The sequence below is a fragment of the Trachymyrmex cornetzi genome, unplaced genomic scaffold, assembly GCF_001594075.2.
Source record: "Trachymyrmex cornetzi isolate Tcor2-1 unplaced genomic scaffold, Tcor1.1 scaffold25, whole genome shotgun sequence".
NCBI classification, from domain to species: Eukaryota; Metazoa; Arthropoda; class Insecta; order Hymenoptera; family Formicidae; genus Trachymyrmex; species Trachymyrmex cornetzi.
Window position 1 is genome coordinate 56,083 of NW_017297166.1, and position 18,499 is coordinate 74,581.

The 18,499-nt window shown below is 33.1% G+C and overlaps 1 protein-coding gene across 2 annotated transcripts in view; it reads right to left on the reverse strand.

Moving 5' to 3' along the window:
- Window positions 1–1,883: 1,883 nt before the first annotated feature.
- LOC108761516 (uncharacterized) overlaps window positions 1,884–18,499 on the reverse strand; it is a 39,902-nt gene continuing 23,286 nt past the window's right edge. The window contains exons 2-9 of one of the 2 annotated variants that reach the window (XM_018508115.1): window positions 10,745–10,981; window positions 9,961–10,073; window positions 6,790–6,899; window positions 6,582–6,660; window positions 5,640–5,776; window positions 4,998–5,144; window positions 2,967–3,180; window positions 1,884–2,449 (exon numbers count right to left, since the gene is read on the reverse strand). In XM_018508115.1, coding sequence (XP_018363617.1) covers window positions 2,251–2,449; window positions 2,967–3,180; window positions 4,998–5,144; window positions 5,640–5,776; window positions 6,582–6,660; window positions 6,790–6,899; window positions 9,961–10,073; window positions 10,745–10,981 — 1,236 coding nt within the window. In that variant the 3' untranslated portion in view covers window positions 1,884–2,250. Of the gene's footprint in view, window positions 2,450–2,960; window positions 3,181–4,997; window positions 5,145–5,639; window positions 5,777–6,581; window positions 6,661–6,789; window positions 6,900–9,960; window positions 10,074–10,744; window positions 10,982–18,499 lie in introns of both variants that reach the window. The other variant, XM_018508114.1, reaches the window with a different exon arrangement.

Here is an 18,499-nt window from a genome sequence, read left to right on the forward strand (position 1 = left end):
GCCACAAATTTTCTATCGACAATAGTTTTTAAAGATGAAAATCTGAAATACATATTTTGATTTAAATATTTACGCATGTTATCCAGTTAATTGTCTAATTTACAAATTTTTTATTTTACTAAAAATATTAAAAAAGTAAAAATTCTGCTAAAAAAAGAAAACAAAAAGATCAATTGTAGTAATTTTGATTAACAGTTATTTCATAAACTCTTCGAGCAGGTACATCGATCATTGTAAATATTGTAATACTGAAAAATTTTCCAGTATTCATGTAGCTAGTAATTCAGTTTTCTCCCCAGTCCCCGTGTAATTATTCATGTAACTAAACCCGTATAAATACTGTCAGTTACCATCCGTAAATATATGAGTTTTCGTGTTTTATATAAAGTATTTAAGCGAGAGTTATATTTGTGTATGCGTAGGGACACATGCAAAGCTGCTGCAGACCACTCATTCGTATTTTATTCTAAAAATGTATTTTTAATAATAAATCGTTTGTAAAAATAGCATTTAATAATTTTAATATTATACTTCCAATGTAATTATACTAGCATCGTTGTGCGTTTCTTTAGAAGAAACTTCACTAACCTATTTCTCAATTTTCGCACAAAGACTTCGAGCTGTTCTTAGATGTCCAACTTTAACTACCGTAATTTACTGACTGAATGTGCTAAGAATACTTATTTTGCAAAAAAAACGTGATGACTCTTACAAAGCTCACTTAAAATAAGAAGGTAAGTTAGAAGGTCATAACAGGATAGTTGGGTATGAAAGTAGAAAAAGATGTTTCTGGCAGAATAAGAACGTAAAAATGAAATGCGATTCGTAATCGGAATTATCGTTATTAGCTCTAATAACACAAGTCACAATGCTCTCATTCGGCGCATATTATTGAAGCAACGTTTATTATTGTCACATTACCGCAGAATTCATATAATTTTATGCAAAGATCATAAACTATGATCGTCGACTACATGGAAAAAAATACATAAACTCAAACGTGACTAGCTAGTACATCGCGGAGAGTAATAAAAAAATTGCTCTGAATATTTCTTAAATATTAAATGAACATAACATTATGCATGGATATAAATGAAAGTTGCAGAAAATTCGTAATTGCTATCGCAAATTATCTACCCAAGCAGAAAAACGTGTCTCGATAACGTCAAAATGACATTAAAATGAATCGGAAATGATTGAAAAATAATTTTTAATAATCATTTCGAAGTCATTTCGACATCATTTTGATATCATAACGACTTGTTATTCTGTTTGGATGTAATAAGTAGAAGAAGCAACAATATTCTATTTTAAAAAATTATCAATTATAATTTATAAACGTTTCGCATAATTCAAATTACTGAAGATATTTGCCAATAGAAATAAAAGACACATATATTTTTTAGATTAATGAATTTATGTACAAAAAGCATTTATCTAATATATCTTATTTAAGATCAATACGCAGTTTTTTGTAAATTCTAGTGCCTATGCTTATGACTATTATATTATGATACATACGCAGTCTAAAGCACGAGAATCATTCCACGAATGATAAAGCTAAATATAAAAATACCAATGTGTGAATACGTATATCGTTTTACGTCGTGCTTATCCGCAAAAAATTTTATTTCATCAATATACTTAATTCGCGTTTCCCGTATCTAAGGTGTTCATTGTCGTTGATATTAACAAGTGCAAAAGTATAAAAAAAGATCTATGTGAGAAGAACGGTGAAACACGTGTAATACTTGGCATCATACAAATTTCATCGCTGCAAAATTTTCAAATTGTCAAAAAAAAATAAATTAAGAATCATTATGTAATATTAAACTTGGCCTGTAATTGTAATATTAACGCTTTCTCAACTATTATTATTAATTCATTACATTTTAATGTTAAACCAACAGTTTTTTTATCTTAAGTACGACAAATGTAGGTAGTAAGTTGACTTTCAGCCATAAAGCGACAAAAGTCAATTCTTCAGATAATTTTTTATGATAAAAAAAAATGTTAACGCACTGTTCAATATTTTGTTCAATACTTTAACTTTATATTTCTTATATAATATTTTAAATTCTTCTAAGGTTGCATCGGTTGCAGTTTTACGGTTGAACCGAATGCCTGTCATTCGTGCGGTGTTGGAATAATGCCATAGCGACGCATATACATAAAATTTGCGTTTAATTAGAGTAACGTTAATGAAGACAATGGAGTTCTAGTTTTTGATAAATGAAGCTAGCGGGAACATCACTTCCCGGAGTAGTGTGAACCAATGTTGGATGGCGGTCCTCTGTGATGATGATGATGCTTCTGTCCAGGACCGGAATATCTACTTCCTGGTCGAGAGTGTACTATCGCATAATGATCGCTATTCGTCGATATCGACCTCGTGGAGTTCATGGTGGATCCCCCGGAGGCGTACCCTTGCTTTCCGTTTAACGAGTACCTAAACACAAGAAGGATCGTTCAGGCACGCCATCGCATGCGTCGTGATGTGTAACATGAGACATTAATTGCCGTGACTCTGCGCACTTAAATATGACTTTACTTATTGTCAGAAAGGTTACGATCAATTTCGCCAGAAAGACTTGAAATTCTTCGATCACACATCCTTAAATTAATTTTTTACGATCAATTATGAAAGAGTATAGTCATTTAAGTGGCTCAAATCAATTATTGAGAAGCTAATGAACTCACCGTTAGATTAAATCCGAATTGACACGCACACGCACACACACACACACATATATATATATATATAAATTGGCATTTCATCTGACAGCGATTTCATTAGCTTATCAATAAATAATCGATTCGAGCCACTTAAGTGATTATCATGCCGCATGGTGGATGGCGCATAGTTATACAGTGCGTAATCATATATTATTGACGCAATTAATAAAGATACTTTGTCGGCGAGTCACGCGATTCGCTTTAGAGAGGTAATTAAGTCAAACCTCGACCCGTATTGAGAACCGTGCCAGCTGCGGTATGGATCGTAATCCTCAATGATTGACGGCTCCTTCTCGATAATGTCGGTCCGGGTGCAGCTACAGGTCATCGCCGAACACAGGAATATGTTGATAATGAGCATGATGAGGAATAATATCCCGAGTGCCACCGCCAGCCACAGAAGCCACAGCGGGTGCACGCCGTCATCGTGCAATGTTTGTACAACTGCGAATGGAAAGAAACTACTATGTAATTTTCGTATCGCGATAGCCATTCATGTATTTGTAAGTTTGTACGTGCGTTGTAATGGAAATATCATCAGTTACAATATTAATACAGAAAATCCATTCGTGTTTAAATAGTAATTCAATGAAAAACAAATAAAAATTCTATATGTTGGACGAGGGAAAAAATCTTTTTACAAGTTGGTAAAAAAAGACTTTTTTAGCAACCCATATATTTTATTTTAAAAAATTGGCAATTACACCATTTGATAGAGCAACGTTTCAGTTTTAAGAATCTATGTATTTTTAATTGCAATACGATGATTTTTAACGGAGTTTCGAATAATAAAGTCAGAATATTCCTTTTTATTTAATCCGCGAGTAATTTAAGAACAAAAAATCTTAGAAACATCTTTTAAAAATAATTTTGTAAGGAAAGCTTCAAGCTTAGATGGTAAAAAATTTGCTCAAATTTTTTTGGACATGCATAGACCAATAAAGTGAAAAGAAATTTTTTCATTTTTTTTCAGCTCGTAATTTTCTATATGTAAAAATAATAAAACTCACATAAATTCAAATATAGTAACCATTCAAAAGTAAAGATTACAAGCTTTAAAACTCTTTCTCTAAATTGAAATTTTGATTATTTTTAACGAAGATATTGATGGGGAAAGGTCTTTTTATCAACTTGTAAAGGAACTTTTTCCTTAATCCAATATAAAAGACACGCATAAATATGTGTATATGAAACAATTTTTCAATGATAAATTCCATTTTGATGTTTTCAACTCTAATCTGTTTTAGAGTAATTTTAAAAAAGTTATTAATAACAATTCTTATTTCTCTCATTAAAAAATGCATTTATTTTTGTACGGAATTTAGTAAGATAAAAAAATATTCAATTAATATCTATTAAATAATATAATTTTATCGACATAAGTTAACGAGGACATTATTGATGACCGGATGTAAAAATTAAAGCATAAGACTGTAGGATGAACTAATGAAAAACGCACAAAGTATGATAAGCGAAATAAGATCACTTATGCCAACTTGAGTATACATTATAATTTGATGACAGCTTCTGAGCAAGTTGCGTGTCGAAGTGATTCAAATGCAGGTCAGGATGACGAAGAGGGATGACAGGCAACCATTTTATGACGCGCAGGAAGAAGACATAAATGGGATATATGCAAGAGAAGCAATAAGGAGATAAAGAAAGAAGAAGATCGTGCACGCATTCCTGACGTGGCTACATACTTTTCATGTCATGACGGCTTATCAAAACCAACTGCAGAGGAAAGCGGATGCCATAAGAAATTTCAGCGGTAGTTATTCTAATTATTTTCATCGATCTCTTTACCAAATCACTATTTCTGCTTATAGAAATTAGACTAGAACTTCCGTTCGGAAAAACGCAATTTCTCTAAAAAAGTGATTAAAAATGCACTTTCACTTTGTACTTTCCAAATAATTACAAGTTATAAAGTATTTCTTCATCGATTGCAACATGCTATAGGATGTATTTTTGTAATTTATCGCGTACTATATGTAGTGTATTTTATACATTTTTTATTAGCAAAGAAATTTCTTTAAAAAAGACTGTAGAAAATTAAACCCAATACGAATCGAAAAGGAAAAGTCAGAATTTTATTAATTGGAAAGAATTTTATTAATTGGAAATTGACTCTTCATTTTTCTTTATGAAGGTAGAAGATGATAAATGAGAATATGTTAAGAATAATGATGTCTAATAATAACAGTATAACAGTAACAATAACAGTTAATTCACCGATAGCGCAATTCTTATTGGCTTACCTCGTTTTTCGCCTGGTTGGAGGACAAAAACGCTCGTTCCAGCAAGTAGCACTCCTTCTTCACTACTAACACTTTGTCCGTTAGTGGAGGAGCCACCCTTTATCAGCTCTTCTTTGTCTCCTTCACACATAGGGGTACCGCAACTTCCTAGACACGTACATTTTAATTGCGTTACATTGCAATAAAAACGGTTTCGATCAAGTCCTTGTATATTCGATAAGTAATTATACATCGAGAAAATGGTCCATGACGTGATCAAGTTTTTATATACTCGATAATAATTATACATGGGAACTTGTTGTGTTAGTTCGAAAGTGTTAATAATTTATGAAAAGTAAGAAAAATGAGGACAACAGATATAAAAAGACTATATATATTATACTTTTAAAACACTCTGCGTGCAATTTTTATGTTCAGTACGACACTGAAACTAAATCAGCATGTGATGCTAAATGTTTTATTTTAAAAGGGTCATAACTTTTATGATTTGAGACATAAAAAGTAATTCCTCTCATAAAATGAACGAGAATCGCTATCTGCTGTGTGATATCACAACAACGAATCGTAAAAGTTGAATGCCATTTTATAACCCACATTCGTAACTAGATGCTAATGGGAAATCGTTCACCGGATGAGTTTTACCTCTGCACACAGCGATGTCGCATTGGAAATGCACTTCTGAACTGTCGGCAAACCGGAACATGGAAAACAATGTGGCATCCGCTATACCGGTACTTCGGTCATATATGAATTTCGTCATTCGCACTTTCACGGGACAGCTTTGTAATCAAAACAAGTCACAATTAGTGAATCATTTCCATTGTCAAAGCTACGCTAATAAAGCATACTATAATAGCAAATTGCGCGTCTTCCTTTTAATTTGAGTTACATCTGGCTAATGAAAATAGAATTAAGATTAATTTAAACTTCTCTCTTAATTAAACGCTTTGTTATCTTCGAAGTTCTAAATCTGCTTCGAGAATAAAACTTATAAAGAACAGTGACTCTCTCTTGAGTTCTCGTTAAACATTATGAAGATCTTAGCAATAGAAGTTTTAATGAAAATAATTTAATAGAACTTTTATTTGTCATATCAACTTGAAAATAAATTATAGATAGTAAATTAATAAAAATTAAAAATTATGATATACTTTTATCAAAAATGTATACCACATGAATATATAAATACATTTTTATATTTCGACTATAATATTTAAACACCTAATATTTATTCATAGCGTATATAAATGCTTACAAAATTGATAAATATAAAATTTGTTAATCTAAATTTTTTTCATTCAAATTATATAATTTATCTCCAATTTACAGTCTTTCTAATAAAAGCATGATCTCACATAGAACTCTGTTTAAAAATCTTACTCTTTATATCTCAACTTCTTAAATAGCGTCTTTAAAGATACAAAAATAAATGCCCGATGATTAATATATTTGTTTTTTGTATCGTAGGGAAGAGCTCTTTTATCTGCTCGTTTAAAAATTGATGTAGTAACAATTTTCAAACAGACGTTCCAGTCACGCTTTTATTAGACAGATCGTATATCAAAGTAATAATCATAGGCTTACCCTTTGTCGTCTATAAGCTGCACGCTGGAATTGAGCTTGTTGAACGCGAAGCAGTTCTTAACTCGAATCCCGTACGTTCCTGCAAATTGAATGTTCAACGAAACAGTGCTTCAGACAGCAAGCTCTCACGAAGAAACCGCGGCTAACGGATTTGTCGGTATTATCTGGGCATAAAAGCAAATGACGGAATTGGATATAAGATACGAACCGTCTGGGCGTGAAATCTCAGCACGCAGGGTATAGTTGTGACCGTATATAGCTTCCTGTACTCTCGCACCTTCATCCAAAAGGCGCAGGGAAACCAGCGAAGTTTCATTTCTACGCAAAAAGTATTATTTGTGAGCACGGGTTCCTTTTTTTTTTACGTCTCGTAGCGTATTTTATTATTAGAAACGTGACGTAAGCTTGATCGAGGTTGCGATCAAAGCGAATGAATAAAAGTACAAAAAAGTTATGTCAACAAGTTGATACCTCTGGCGATATGCATGTGATAAGAAAATCAACGAGTCGTGCAGAGTCATGTGTATCGACTTTCAAAGTGCCTTGACTCAAGAAAATTTATTCAGAAGGTATATTCTGACAAAGAAGCTACTTGTCATTTGTAGGATATCTCATTTGACAACGAACGCATACCAATTGTCAGCCGCATTTTTTCGCTACGGAATAAGAAAAACTTGCGGTAAACCGTAGCGTCGCAAGCATTTTAATTACTGATTCATCGCCCTATTTGTTTAATTTCTGGGATGCCCAATTAAATTTTATTATCTCCGGGGCAGCCTTTTCTCCGACCAGCGTATAATTAAATGACAACATTTTAATTGGTAAAATCATTAATAATAATAAAATAATAACTATAACAAGTTAACAACTCCTTAAATCAATCAATAAAACAAGATTAGTAAATAAGGCAATAGGAGTCTACCTCTGATTGTCAAAATATCGAGTTTATTACAACAAAAATATCATCTCACTTCGTACGTTTCGACTCCGTTTTTGAGTTATCTTCAGCAACAATGCAACAAAATATACAGCATATTAAGAATCGCAGTCAATATCCCAAATTTTCGAAATTATCATGTGTACGATTACCATATTTTGACAACCAGAGGTAGACTTCTATTGCCTTATTTATTAATCTTGTTTTCTTGATTGGTAAAATCATCTTTTAACTCTTAAAAAAACAATGTCTATTAAATATTTGTTGAATACTTATTAGCTACATTTGGTATTCAGATTTTGACTCAAGAGACATTTCGTAATATTACCTTCGTGCTAAATATCGAATTTCATTTAATTTTATTCATCCTTTTAATTATTATTCATTATATTGATATTGCAAGACATTACAAGATGTTTCCAAAAAAATATGCATAGGGGATAGAAAAGTTTAGACAGCTGAAAATTATGTAAAATTCGAATGTCGTTTGTAGACAAATGAATAAACACACATAAATTTTCTTTGTAGCACGTTTTGAATGCTTTCTTAATGAATAAAATCAGCTACGAAATATGAATAATTGAGGGCAATATTGATATTTAAAGGCAACTGCGCGATTTGCGCACTGTTCCGTTCTTGCCAAGGTAACTCAAGAACGACTGCAGATATCGACTACAAATTTTTTCTAAAGTAAAGATATAACAAAAAATTTTCCGTGAACTAAACCTACTTTTGCATACAAAAATTTATTTTTTAGGCCCGTTTCAATAAATAATAACTTGAATTTTTCGACATTTATAATTTTTAACTACCATTTTTACGTTTTTTTTTTCAAATTTTAGATTCAGTTTATAGACGAGAATTCCACTAATAAAATGACACCAAGAAAATTAGAAAATTTCAGTTCGTTTACCTAAAATGGCAAGAACAGAGCAGTGCGCAAATCGCGCAGTTGCCTTTAAATATCAATATTGCCTTCATTAATTCATATTTTGTGGACTTTTGCGGCTTATTTTATTCGTAAGAAAGCATTTAAAACATGCTAAAAAGAAAATTTATGTATATTTATTCATTTGCCTACAAATGATATTCGAATTTTACATAATTTTCAGCCGTCCAAACCTTTCCATCCCCCTTAAAACTTGTGGTATTCGATATTGTGCAAAGTACCGACAATCTAAATTGATCACTCTTAAGCTGAAGTATCTGTACGTACAATCAATATACCGCGAAGACGGAAATATATAGCTGAGTGGTAGCAAACATCAACGATTGATTAGAAAACACGGAACCGCTAATGACCGATTAAAAGCCTAGCAAATACATAGTATTTCCCGTTTAGATAGCGCTACTCACGCGTGTCAAGCAGTCACTGATGCGAGATATTTCTATTTCTCGTACGTTTGAAAAACTCAGCGTACACACACACACAAACACGGTTATTTTATGATAGCTTACGGAGAGTTCATAAATAAAATAAACCCGCAGCATCAGCTTCTGGCAACTTAATGATGTTTACTCTCAATGAATGCAAAAAGTGTACGTATTCGTACGGGAAAAAGCTTTATCAAGAAAGTCTTATTTGTAGAAAATAAACATTAATTAGCAACTTTATACAATGAATACCTTCTGGAGCTTCGCGTGCTGACCTTAGAAGCTGAATTTCTCGATTATACGAATACTTTTGTGAGTTCGAATAATACAATTTTCCATTTTCACTTATTTTTAAGATAATATTTTAAGTAAAACAGTTTTGAGAAATACATATAATTTACTTTTTATGTTCTGTTAATAAATTCCTCTATCAAATATTATTTCTATCTTATATAGTAAAACAATTTAGAAAAAAACATATAACATACAGTACAGGCACTAGTAATTATTGTTAGATCATCGAGACATTTTATTGTTATACCATCAAGATATTTGGAGGAATGATATCGAGAAATTTTATTATTATATGTCTATATTTTATTTTTTAGTTCATTGATTATTGATTCTTATATGCCCTTTACTTAGATTTTTATTTTTATTTGATAACAAGAGTCTTTATACATGAGAAATTACAAATTAATAAAAAACTAATAAGTTTTTATAGATTCCTTAAAGTAAAACAATTTAGAAAAAACACAAAACATACAGTACAAGTAATAGGAGTCAATGCTGGTTATCAATTAGTGTAATTTTTCTTAATGCTAAAAATATAAAGACTCAAACCATGAGTGGAAACGTTCAAAGTCAAGCTTTATATTTTTAATGTTAAGAAGAATTGCGCTAATTGATAACCAGCGTTAACTCCTATTGCCTGTACTGTATGTTATATGTTTTTTCTAAATTGTTTTTATTTAAGGAGTCTATAAAAACTTATTAGTGTTTTGTTAATTTGTAATTTCTTATTTTTATATAGTATTTACATTATTTTATAATTAATCTTCAACTTACTTGGCATTTTTGAAACCCGCCTTTCCGCACGTAATGACATAAAACTTGTCATCCGCCAATTCCAGCGTTTTGTGTATCCTAACAGCGATAGGAACGGAACGTTCTTCTGTATGCTGCAATATATATTGCTATATTTAAAATGGTAAAAGACATGATATAATTCATCAAACCGCTTATTCGTCAAAAGTTATTCATTATTGAAATATTTATTTTGACTTCTGCGATTAGTAAATTTATGAGAACATTTTGTAAACTCAATTATATACATATATATACGTGAAAATTTTAAGTGTGAAAAGACTTTAAGTCTTTGGCCACAGAGCGTTACACTTGCAGAACAAATACCTAGGCGGAAAGAGAGGGATTCAAATGTAAATCATAATCTCCATATATGATGAATTCTCACGTTACTCTCGAGGCGTCTTCAGTGGCCGAGTATGTAAATCAGCATACCGGCAACTTTCTCAAAACAATTAATTTTCTGGAAACTCCTCATGTAAATAGACGCGAGTACTAATTTCTCCGTATCTCTTCGTGAAACGTGTAAAACGTAAGTACACCTTGTGCGGCGGAATATCCTTTTTCCTTTTTATTTACGCGAGTAGCAAGCTGCTCGCATAAAGAGTTGATTTCTCGAAATTAATACTTAAGTCTCGTAGTACACGTACTATTGTATACAATTGTCAATCAGATTAACCATTTGCGGATCATAGAAATAAACAACAACTAGTTCCATAATTCCGTCGCCCTTGGCGTACGATTTCCATAATCATAGCGGACTCACGTTGTTCACCAGAACTCCGCAGTACTCGGGACTGTCCTGCGACGCAAAAAGATTGATGCCCAGAGTGGCGTGCGTGGTGCCGTTGCCCGATACCATGCACTGCGGGGTCCGATGGTCTCGTGCATGGACTGCGCCTACGAAACTCTGATTGAGATTGACACGAATCGTCATATAGCCGCCCTTGCACGTCGCCGTCACCGTCGGCTGAAACTCCGTGTCCAATAATTGTCCGGCGATCTGCAATCAGAAGGCGAGAGAACGGGATTTAGACCCGGCATTCGGACGAGCGGAGCCAATTATCGCATTCTAGAACAAGTGCGCTCCTCGACACGACTGGGGAATCTCCTCCCGTGTACTCCGCGTTAACGATTCGCGCCTGAGGAACATCATCGCCAAGATCGCTCTCCGCCTTCGTAAATATTTAAATCAGGGTCAGTAATGCGCCAACAGCATCGACTAACTAACTCCGGCTGCCGATTGCCGGTATATACCATTCCGGATGCCGTAACTATAATATCGATTGAGAAAAACGATCTCGGGTTGACAGCTAACCAGGTCTTAATGTGCCAACTTGAACGTTAAAATATATATATAATACCAACAATTTTCGGTAGCCGTACATTCTCCAGTACGAAGGTAAAACCTGTCAGAATTCGCCTGTCATCTTTACTACCGCGAAATACCATTTGCAACGAAACGTTTAATTTTTTTTGTCTTTTGTGCAAAAACCACAAAAATACACGAATTCCCCTTTACTTCGAATTGCTATATCGGCCGCGAAACGAGGCGTATCTGCATTCTTTGTAACACTGTTTGCCAGGTTGTTCTCGCATGATATCAGGCTGTGTAAGACTCGAAGCGGTCTCCACCCCCGTTACTATCCCGCTAAGGAGCACTCGACGAACGCAGACCAATGATATTTCCTCGGGCCGGATCGCCGACTTAATGTACGAGTAAACTTGGACCGGTCTGGGCGGTAGCTATCGGCCCACGCTAACTTTCAATTTCAACTTTCATGCGGCTGGTCCGTTTTGTAACGCGGATACGCACGTTCGTACCGTCAGGAACGCGTGATGAGACGTGTATCCCTGACACAATCTTGATATTAATCTCGAATTGATATACATCGTCGAGTGAATGTAAATATGACTGTTACAGCGTAATGAAAGTGACGACACTGCATTAATTTCACGATCAATTTTTGTATTTGTATATTAAAAGTTATATTACACACGTCAAAACTAGAAGTGCTAAACTAAAAAATGATCTTTTTGTAACGAGGCATCGATAAAAGTATTCCATGTTTTTTGAAAGTTAAATTTAAAGTTTTTAATTTAAATTGAACTTTCAAGATAAAAATGCACATGTAATAAAATTTTATCATTATTAAATTATTATTAATCCTCTATCGATTATATGAATTTTGCACTTTTTATGTTGAGTGTTCAGTACAGATTCTTATTATATTATTCCAGATTGTATATAAATGAAAAGAAATTCTTGTACAGTAAAAATCATTTTGTATTTCTGTTAAAAACGGTCCACTCAAGTTCTTATTAAAATTTGTGTTGAATTCTTAATATACAAATATTAATTTAACATAATATGATCATGTTATTTAAATTTCTTGTATTAAATTGATTTTCAACATTTCTTAATTAATTTCTTCAACATGAAAAAATTACACACCTTATGAATAAATAAATAAATAACATAAAATAAAAATGTATTTTAAAACGTAAATTTTAAGATAAATGAATAAAATACTTGTTAAGTTAATATATTACAAATATTAATTTTACTAAAAAATTATACTTCTACAGTTTGCTTATAAATTGTGTCAGTGTTATATTTTTTGTATTAATTTTTTTTATATAACATTTATGTTATTTTCTAATCATGAACTTGTGTTAAATTAATACAAAAAATTTAAGTTTGGGATACGTAAAGTGTGTTAAATGTAACACAAATTTTCGAATGATATACTCGTAAAAACTTTACCGACAAGTTTTTACTATTATAGAAATCAGATTGTATTTTATTTATTTTTTACAGATTTATAATCTACCAGAAAATTAAAATATCAATTGTGCCTTCAAAGTCCAACTTGGTTGAAGAGGATAAAAAGAGTTAAATATTCTCTTACTATATATTTATTTTAAAAATTTAGATCTTAATAAGAAATGTTCGAAAAAAATTGTCAAATATTAAAAATGTCAAAAGTACCGAACTGTGATCTTTTGTGGAAATTAACATTAATTTACCTCCTATGCATTAAGTGCACAATTCTATCGTCTCTAGCAACATCGCCCGGGGCCCGAGAGGCAAGACAAAGATCCGCATGTAAGCGTTCGGCAAGGACACGACGAGTCCTAAATGCTCCGACGTTATTCGAGGAAGAGGCTCTCGCAACAATCGTTAGTCTTTCGTTCGCGGGTGAACTGCTCGCCGAAGAAGAAAGGCGGCTTAGCGGTCCTCGATTAGTGGCGAATGCTTTGTCTACGTGTGCGATGACAGGTATACGATAGCGAACGGAGAGAATCGTGGTTGCCGTTGGGCAAGACCTTGCGAGCCATATCCTATGGCGGTCCACAACGTATGACATTATATGCGCGTATAATTTAATAGCGTTCATTGTTACTCGAACCGCTTGTTCGTCTGAACGGAAATTGTACGACTGTTATGTGATATCCCGAAATACGTATCACGGAAAAAAAACACACAGCTAAAAGCTCCACTGATTCTGCAAATCTACAGTCGTAATATACAGTCAATTTTTTGTACGTTAAAGCAGCAGGTTGACAGCTGAATAACATTAACGATTTGTTAAACTATCAAATCTTCTTATTGTTAGTTATAGATGTTGAATCGCGTAGTAAGTTACAGGTTTGCTGCACCACCCAATTAATATTTTTTTCCGTGTAGTGTTTACGTAAAAAAGTACATAGCTATCTTTTAACTCGAACGTATTAATAACATGTACTGCTTGAGTGAACATAAAAGGTCAATATGATTATAACGGACGTATGACCGATGCGCCAGATTATTGTGCAAAATATTTATCTTCCTATTATACAGTGCATGTTTTATCTCCAAGTTTCAATCATTAATACAACATTGAATAAACGACATGAATTATTATTATCATTAATTCATCATTCACACTTGATTAATTCATATAAATCATATAAACATGCGAATCACATTTGTTTAAAATTATACTTGTTTAAAAAATTCATTTTTTTATTCAAATTTGTTAGAAATATAATTTACTTTTATTTTTAGAAATAATTTAAATTATGTATATTGAAAACTAAATTTTTATTTACTAAGAGAACAGAAAAATATACTAGTATATCATTATAAACGTAAACGGATATTTAAAGAAATTTCCAAAAACTTTTCTATACAGAAATATGAATATCTTGTACGATTTCTCAGCTGTCGTTATATAACTCGAGTATTGTCAGTACTCGAAATAAAATCTGAATTTGATGTTCATATTAATACCAATACGCTAACGCTTCGAAAGCAACGGTAGCTTGAAATATGATAATGGTTAAACGTACAATGTATTCGCGTACTTCGCGACATGCTATTGTACGACATTTAATCGGCAAAACTCTGGAATGCATGCTCAAACTTCCTGCAATATCCATATCATGTACGATGAATATTCGCTCGATCGCGAATAAATAATTTAATGCAATAAAGTGCATTATGCACGGTTACATAAAGTTATAGTCGATGCAACGGCAAGCCATGGTCGGAAACATCAGTTCCGCCTGTTAAACTAGACTCTTATCCTCCCCATCTGTAGTATTCCGTATTATAAATATCATGTGTGCGCCAATTATTGTCTAGCGGCCAAACAGCTTATCCTGGACACGCGGTAACCTTCTGTCTTCCAACCGCTATCCACTCCAACGTTCTTTCATAAAAACCTGAGAGGCATGAATGGATAAGCTTAAAATAACATGCAGAATGACATCACGTAATCGCAACGTGACTACAATGGGAGACCACATTAGTTGCCAGCGAGTCAATCGGATAAATGTGCACGCCAGATTCCTCTCGAAACTGGTCTGACAAAAATCGACGGCACGTGGAAATATCGTAAGGAATGCGAATGTCAGTGGCTCCCAATCTCTCGTTACAATTCGTCATTCCGTTAAAGCCATAGGATAGTCATACTGTCTTGAGGCAAACAATAATCACGCGACAAAGAGAAATATGAGACTCGACGTCGAACGAGAGGAGACTCTGGAGAGAGAAAGTTTAATACAAATAAAAATGTAAATTTTATTAATGAATTATTGCAAGCGTTGCGAGCGAAGGCAACAACGCTGCTTTTAAGATACACCCAACGACATCGTGGCCGATCGCGATAAGCGTGGTTATACAACGCAAACAACGACGAGAACGCGGGAACTTGTTTGGTACAACAATTGCGATCGGGCCGGCAATTAATAATTCGCCGGGAGGGTTGCGGCGCGAGCGCTATCGCGTATCGACGCCGCGCGTGCAATAAATTGATAACTTTTTCGCCGTGCGGCTCTAATGCGCGCGTGCAAAAATTCACGCGTGGATAACGGCAATGCATCAAGATTTAATCCCGCCGCTCTCGTGGCCGCAATGTTTCAGCGCATTCCGAGCGCACACACCCAGTGCGCGCGCGAACCGCAGAAACAGGAACAGCGGGATCGTTTCTCTCCCCGTCTCGGATTGGCAATCGGAGACTTTCGGCTGTCGGCGACGTGTCTTCCGATAAATAAGGGCAGATACGCAACAGGATGCAAGGGACAAGGAGAAAGATATAACGAGCAAGAGACCGTTCGTACTTCAACTATACACGGAGACAATTTTTTATTTAAAATTACTATAATGCGGTAGTAGCTGCGGTCTCTTCATGTCAATTATCAGTTTAAATGCTATAGTTATTTTTTTTTAAACAATAATATAACGTAATTTTTACACTTTTTTCATAGTAAAAATTTTTTATTACAAAATCAAATATACCTAGCAAATTTTGTTTGCGTATACCATAGTAAAAATTAACTGTTTTCATGTTAGAATATGGCTTAATAAAATAATTACTTTATTTATGTGATAAAAATTAGTATCACCATAGTAAAAGTTAAGTCGGAATCATGTTGTGAGAGTCCATCGAAAATACAAGACATAGTAAAGTGTAATTTAAAATTATATATTAAAATACTTAATATAAAATTTTCTCCGTATAGTATTTGTATATTTAAAATATTCTGCATTTTGTATTTACAGTGAAAGCAAAAAGTATTTTATTCTTTATGAATAAATTGTTAATTATTCAACAAGAAATGATCGTTAATTAAACGTCGAATCGACGTCAAATTGGTGTTAAAATCATCGAATTTATATCGATTCGACATCAATTCGATGATTCATTTCTCGCTGGATAATATTTACTTTTTAAAAATAAAGTTTTTTTAAAAAATTTTTTCTCTGCACGAATACTTTTTGTATTCACTGTATATTTCAGTATTTTTGTAAAAATCATCGAGATAATAAGTTTTAGAAAGGAAAGGTTCAACAAAAGTTTAAAATTATATTGAATTGATTTTATCGGTGAGAAACTATTTCGTTATTTTCTATTAACCCTGAGGTTTCAATTATCATGCTTGACTCTATTAGTAGTAACAACAATAAGATAACAACTACAAGAAGCAATCTACCAGAAAATAAGTGCGAAAGATGAAACAAATGCTGCGTGTCGGAGAGTAGAAGGTTCCGATAATCCCGTTAAGACATAATCGGCTTGAAATAAATTATAAAGTATAACAAATTGTAAATCTAAACAAATACCTTATCCTGTAGTTTTAATTTCATACATTGGTATAAATTCCGTATTCTTGACATCGTGTAGTAATATATGCATATAATATTCAGTATATAAAATATAATGATAATCAATATGGCCATTGCAAATGTTCGTTTCATACACTTTTTCGCATTCCACGATACATTTTCCCTCGCGATGATTATCGCTGCTAATAAAGATAACTTCAATAAAGTACGTTATCTCTTAATGAGCGCAGTTAATTACCATTAGAAATGTTGGATAATCGAATGCGATAAATCACGCTGTAACACGGAACGTTGGCCTTTGTACTTTTTGAAACCATCCAGTAGCACGATTTGAACGGTTCATTTATATCCTTTTAATCTCCAATTGATTTATAGTAACTCACTGTCACTTAAATTAGATTTAGTTGCTAATTGATATCGGTATTCGCTTAAAAATTTCTTTAACTGGTATTCGCAGATTCAGATATACTTTAAAATAAGTATCTTTGCTTAAAGTTAACGTAATTAATCTACCGGCAACTAGAATCTTTAAAAGCATCATCGATATTTTCATCACAAATTTTGGCAGATAAATTTAAATCTGTAAAAAAAATAAGTAAAATAAAATCCGACTTCTATGATGATAAAAACTGAAAAACTTGTTAAAATTTTGACAAGTATATCAGAATTATTTTAGATTTTTATATAATCTAGGACAATAAAAAAAACTTGCTATTTCTCGAAGACTCTTATTGCTGACGAAAGAGTTAAAATTTACGTTGCCGGTGGAGAATTAAACAATTTTTTTGAAGATCAAAATCTGAGGAATAAAATTGTATATAACTTAAAATTATATATGTAAGGTTGTGAAAAATATTTGTTATAACAATTTTTCACAACAAATTTAGGAAAATATCTGAATCTAATGAATTCGTGAATATCGATCAGGGTTAATATCTTTTTTTAAAATTATTTTTTCTTCCTGGATTGTTGTAGTACATTCTAAAGGTCGTTCACCTCTCAGCCACTCATCCGGACCGAGGACTGGATAATAGATTCAAGGATTCGCCTCGCAACTAACTCAACGAAGGACAAGGATGAGATGTAGGACAGCCTATTGCAAATGCTGATAGTTATCAGTAGTCACATTTAGCATTGAGCAGATTGAATTTATCGGGGGGAGGGAGGAGGACCAGCGATTGTTTTACCCGCGACATAACGAGAATAGTAAACGAAAGTTGCATCGAATGGTATCGCGTGTGAGGCGCAGCACGTGTGCGGTGCGAGCGAAGCTACAAAGGCACGAGGAAGTCACGTCCTCGAAGAACAATGCAGCCGCGTCACTCTCGCAAAACGCGGGAAATAGTATGAGTATCCACGTTACACAATTGTCTTTCCTGATTCAGCAAGATTCCTGCAGCGGCTATTAATAATTATTGTTTACACCAGTCCTTCGTTCCTGCTGAAAGCTGCCGATGCCCATTTGTTAGAAGACAAGCAAAAGAGTGCAATTACAGTCGAGGATTATTTTTTCCTTAATTAAGACACGCTATCAGCTATAGACATCATAAACGTATAGTATAGACATAGACGTAGAATTTTATTTTATGTGTATGATGAACACGATGATTGGTGTCTATGAAGTTCTATTGGTATCTATCAAGAATTAATAAAAATTTTTTAGATCTGAGAAAAAATGTAAATATTCTAAAGAATGTTTTGGCTGGGCATTATCAGCTAAAAGTATCAGCCAAAAGTCAATTAAAAAGTCAATATCAGCTATTATACCCTAAAATGGAACAAACAAAACAAATAAGTTGACTTAAAAAATATTTTGCTAAAGTTTTAGGTAAATAACTTTTAAATTAATAAGTGGATTCAAATGAACTCTTGCACGAAAAATATATTATATATATATTATTATATTAT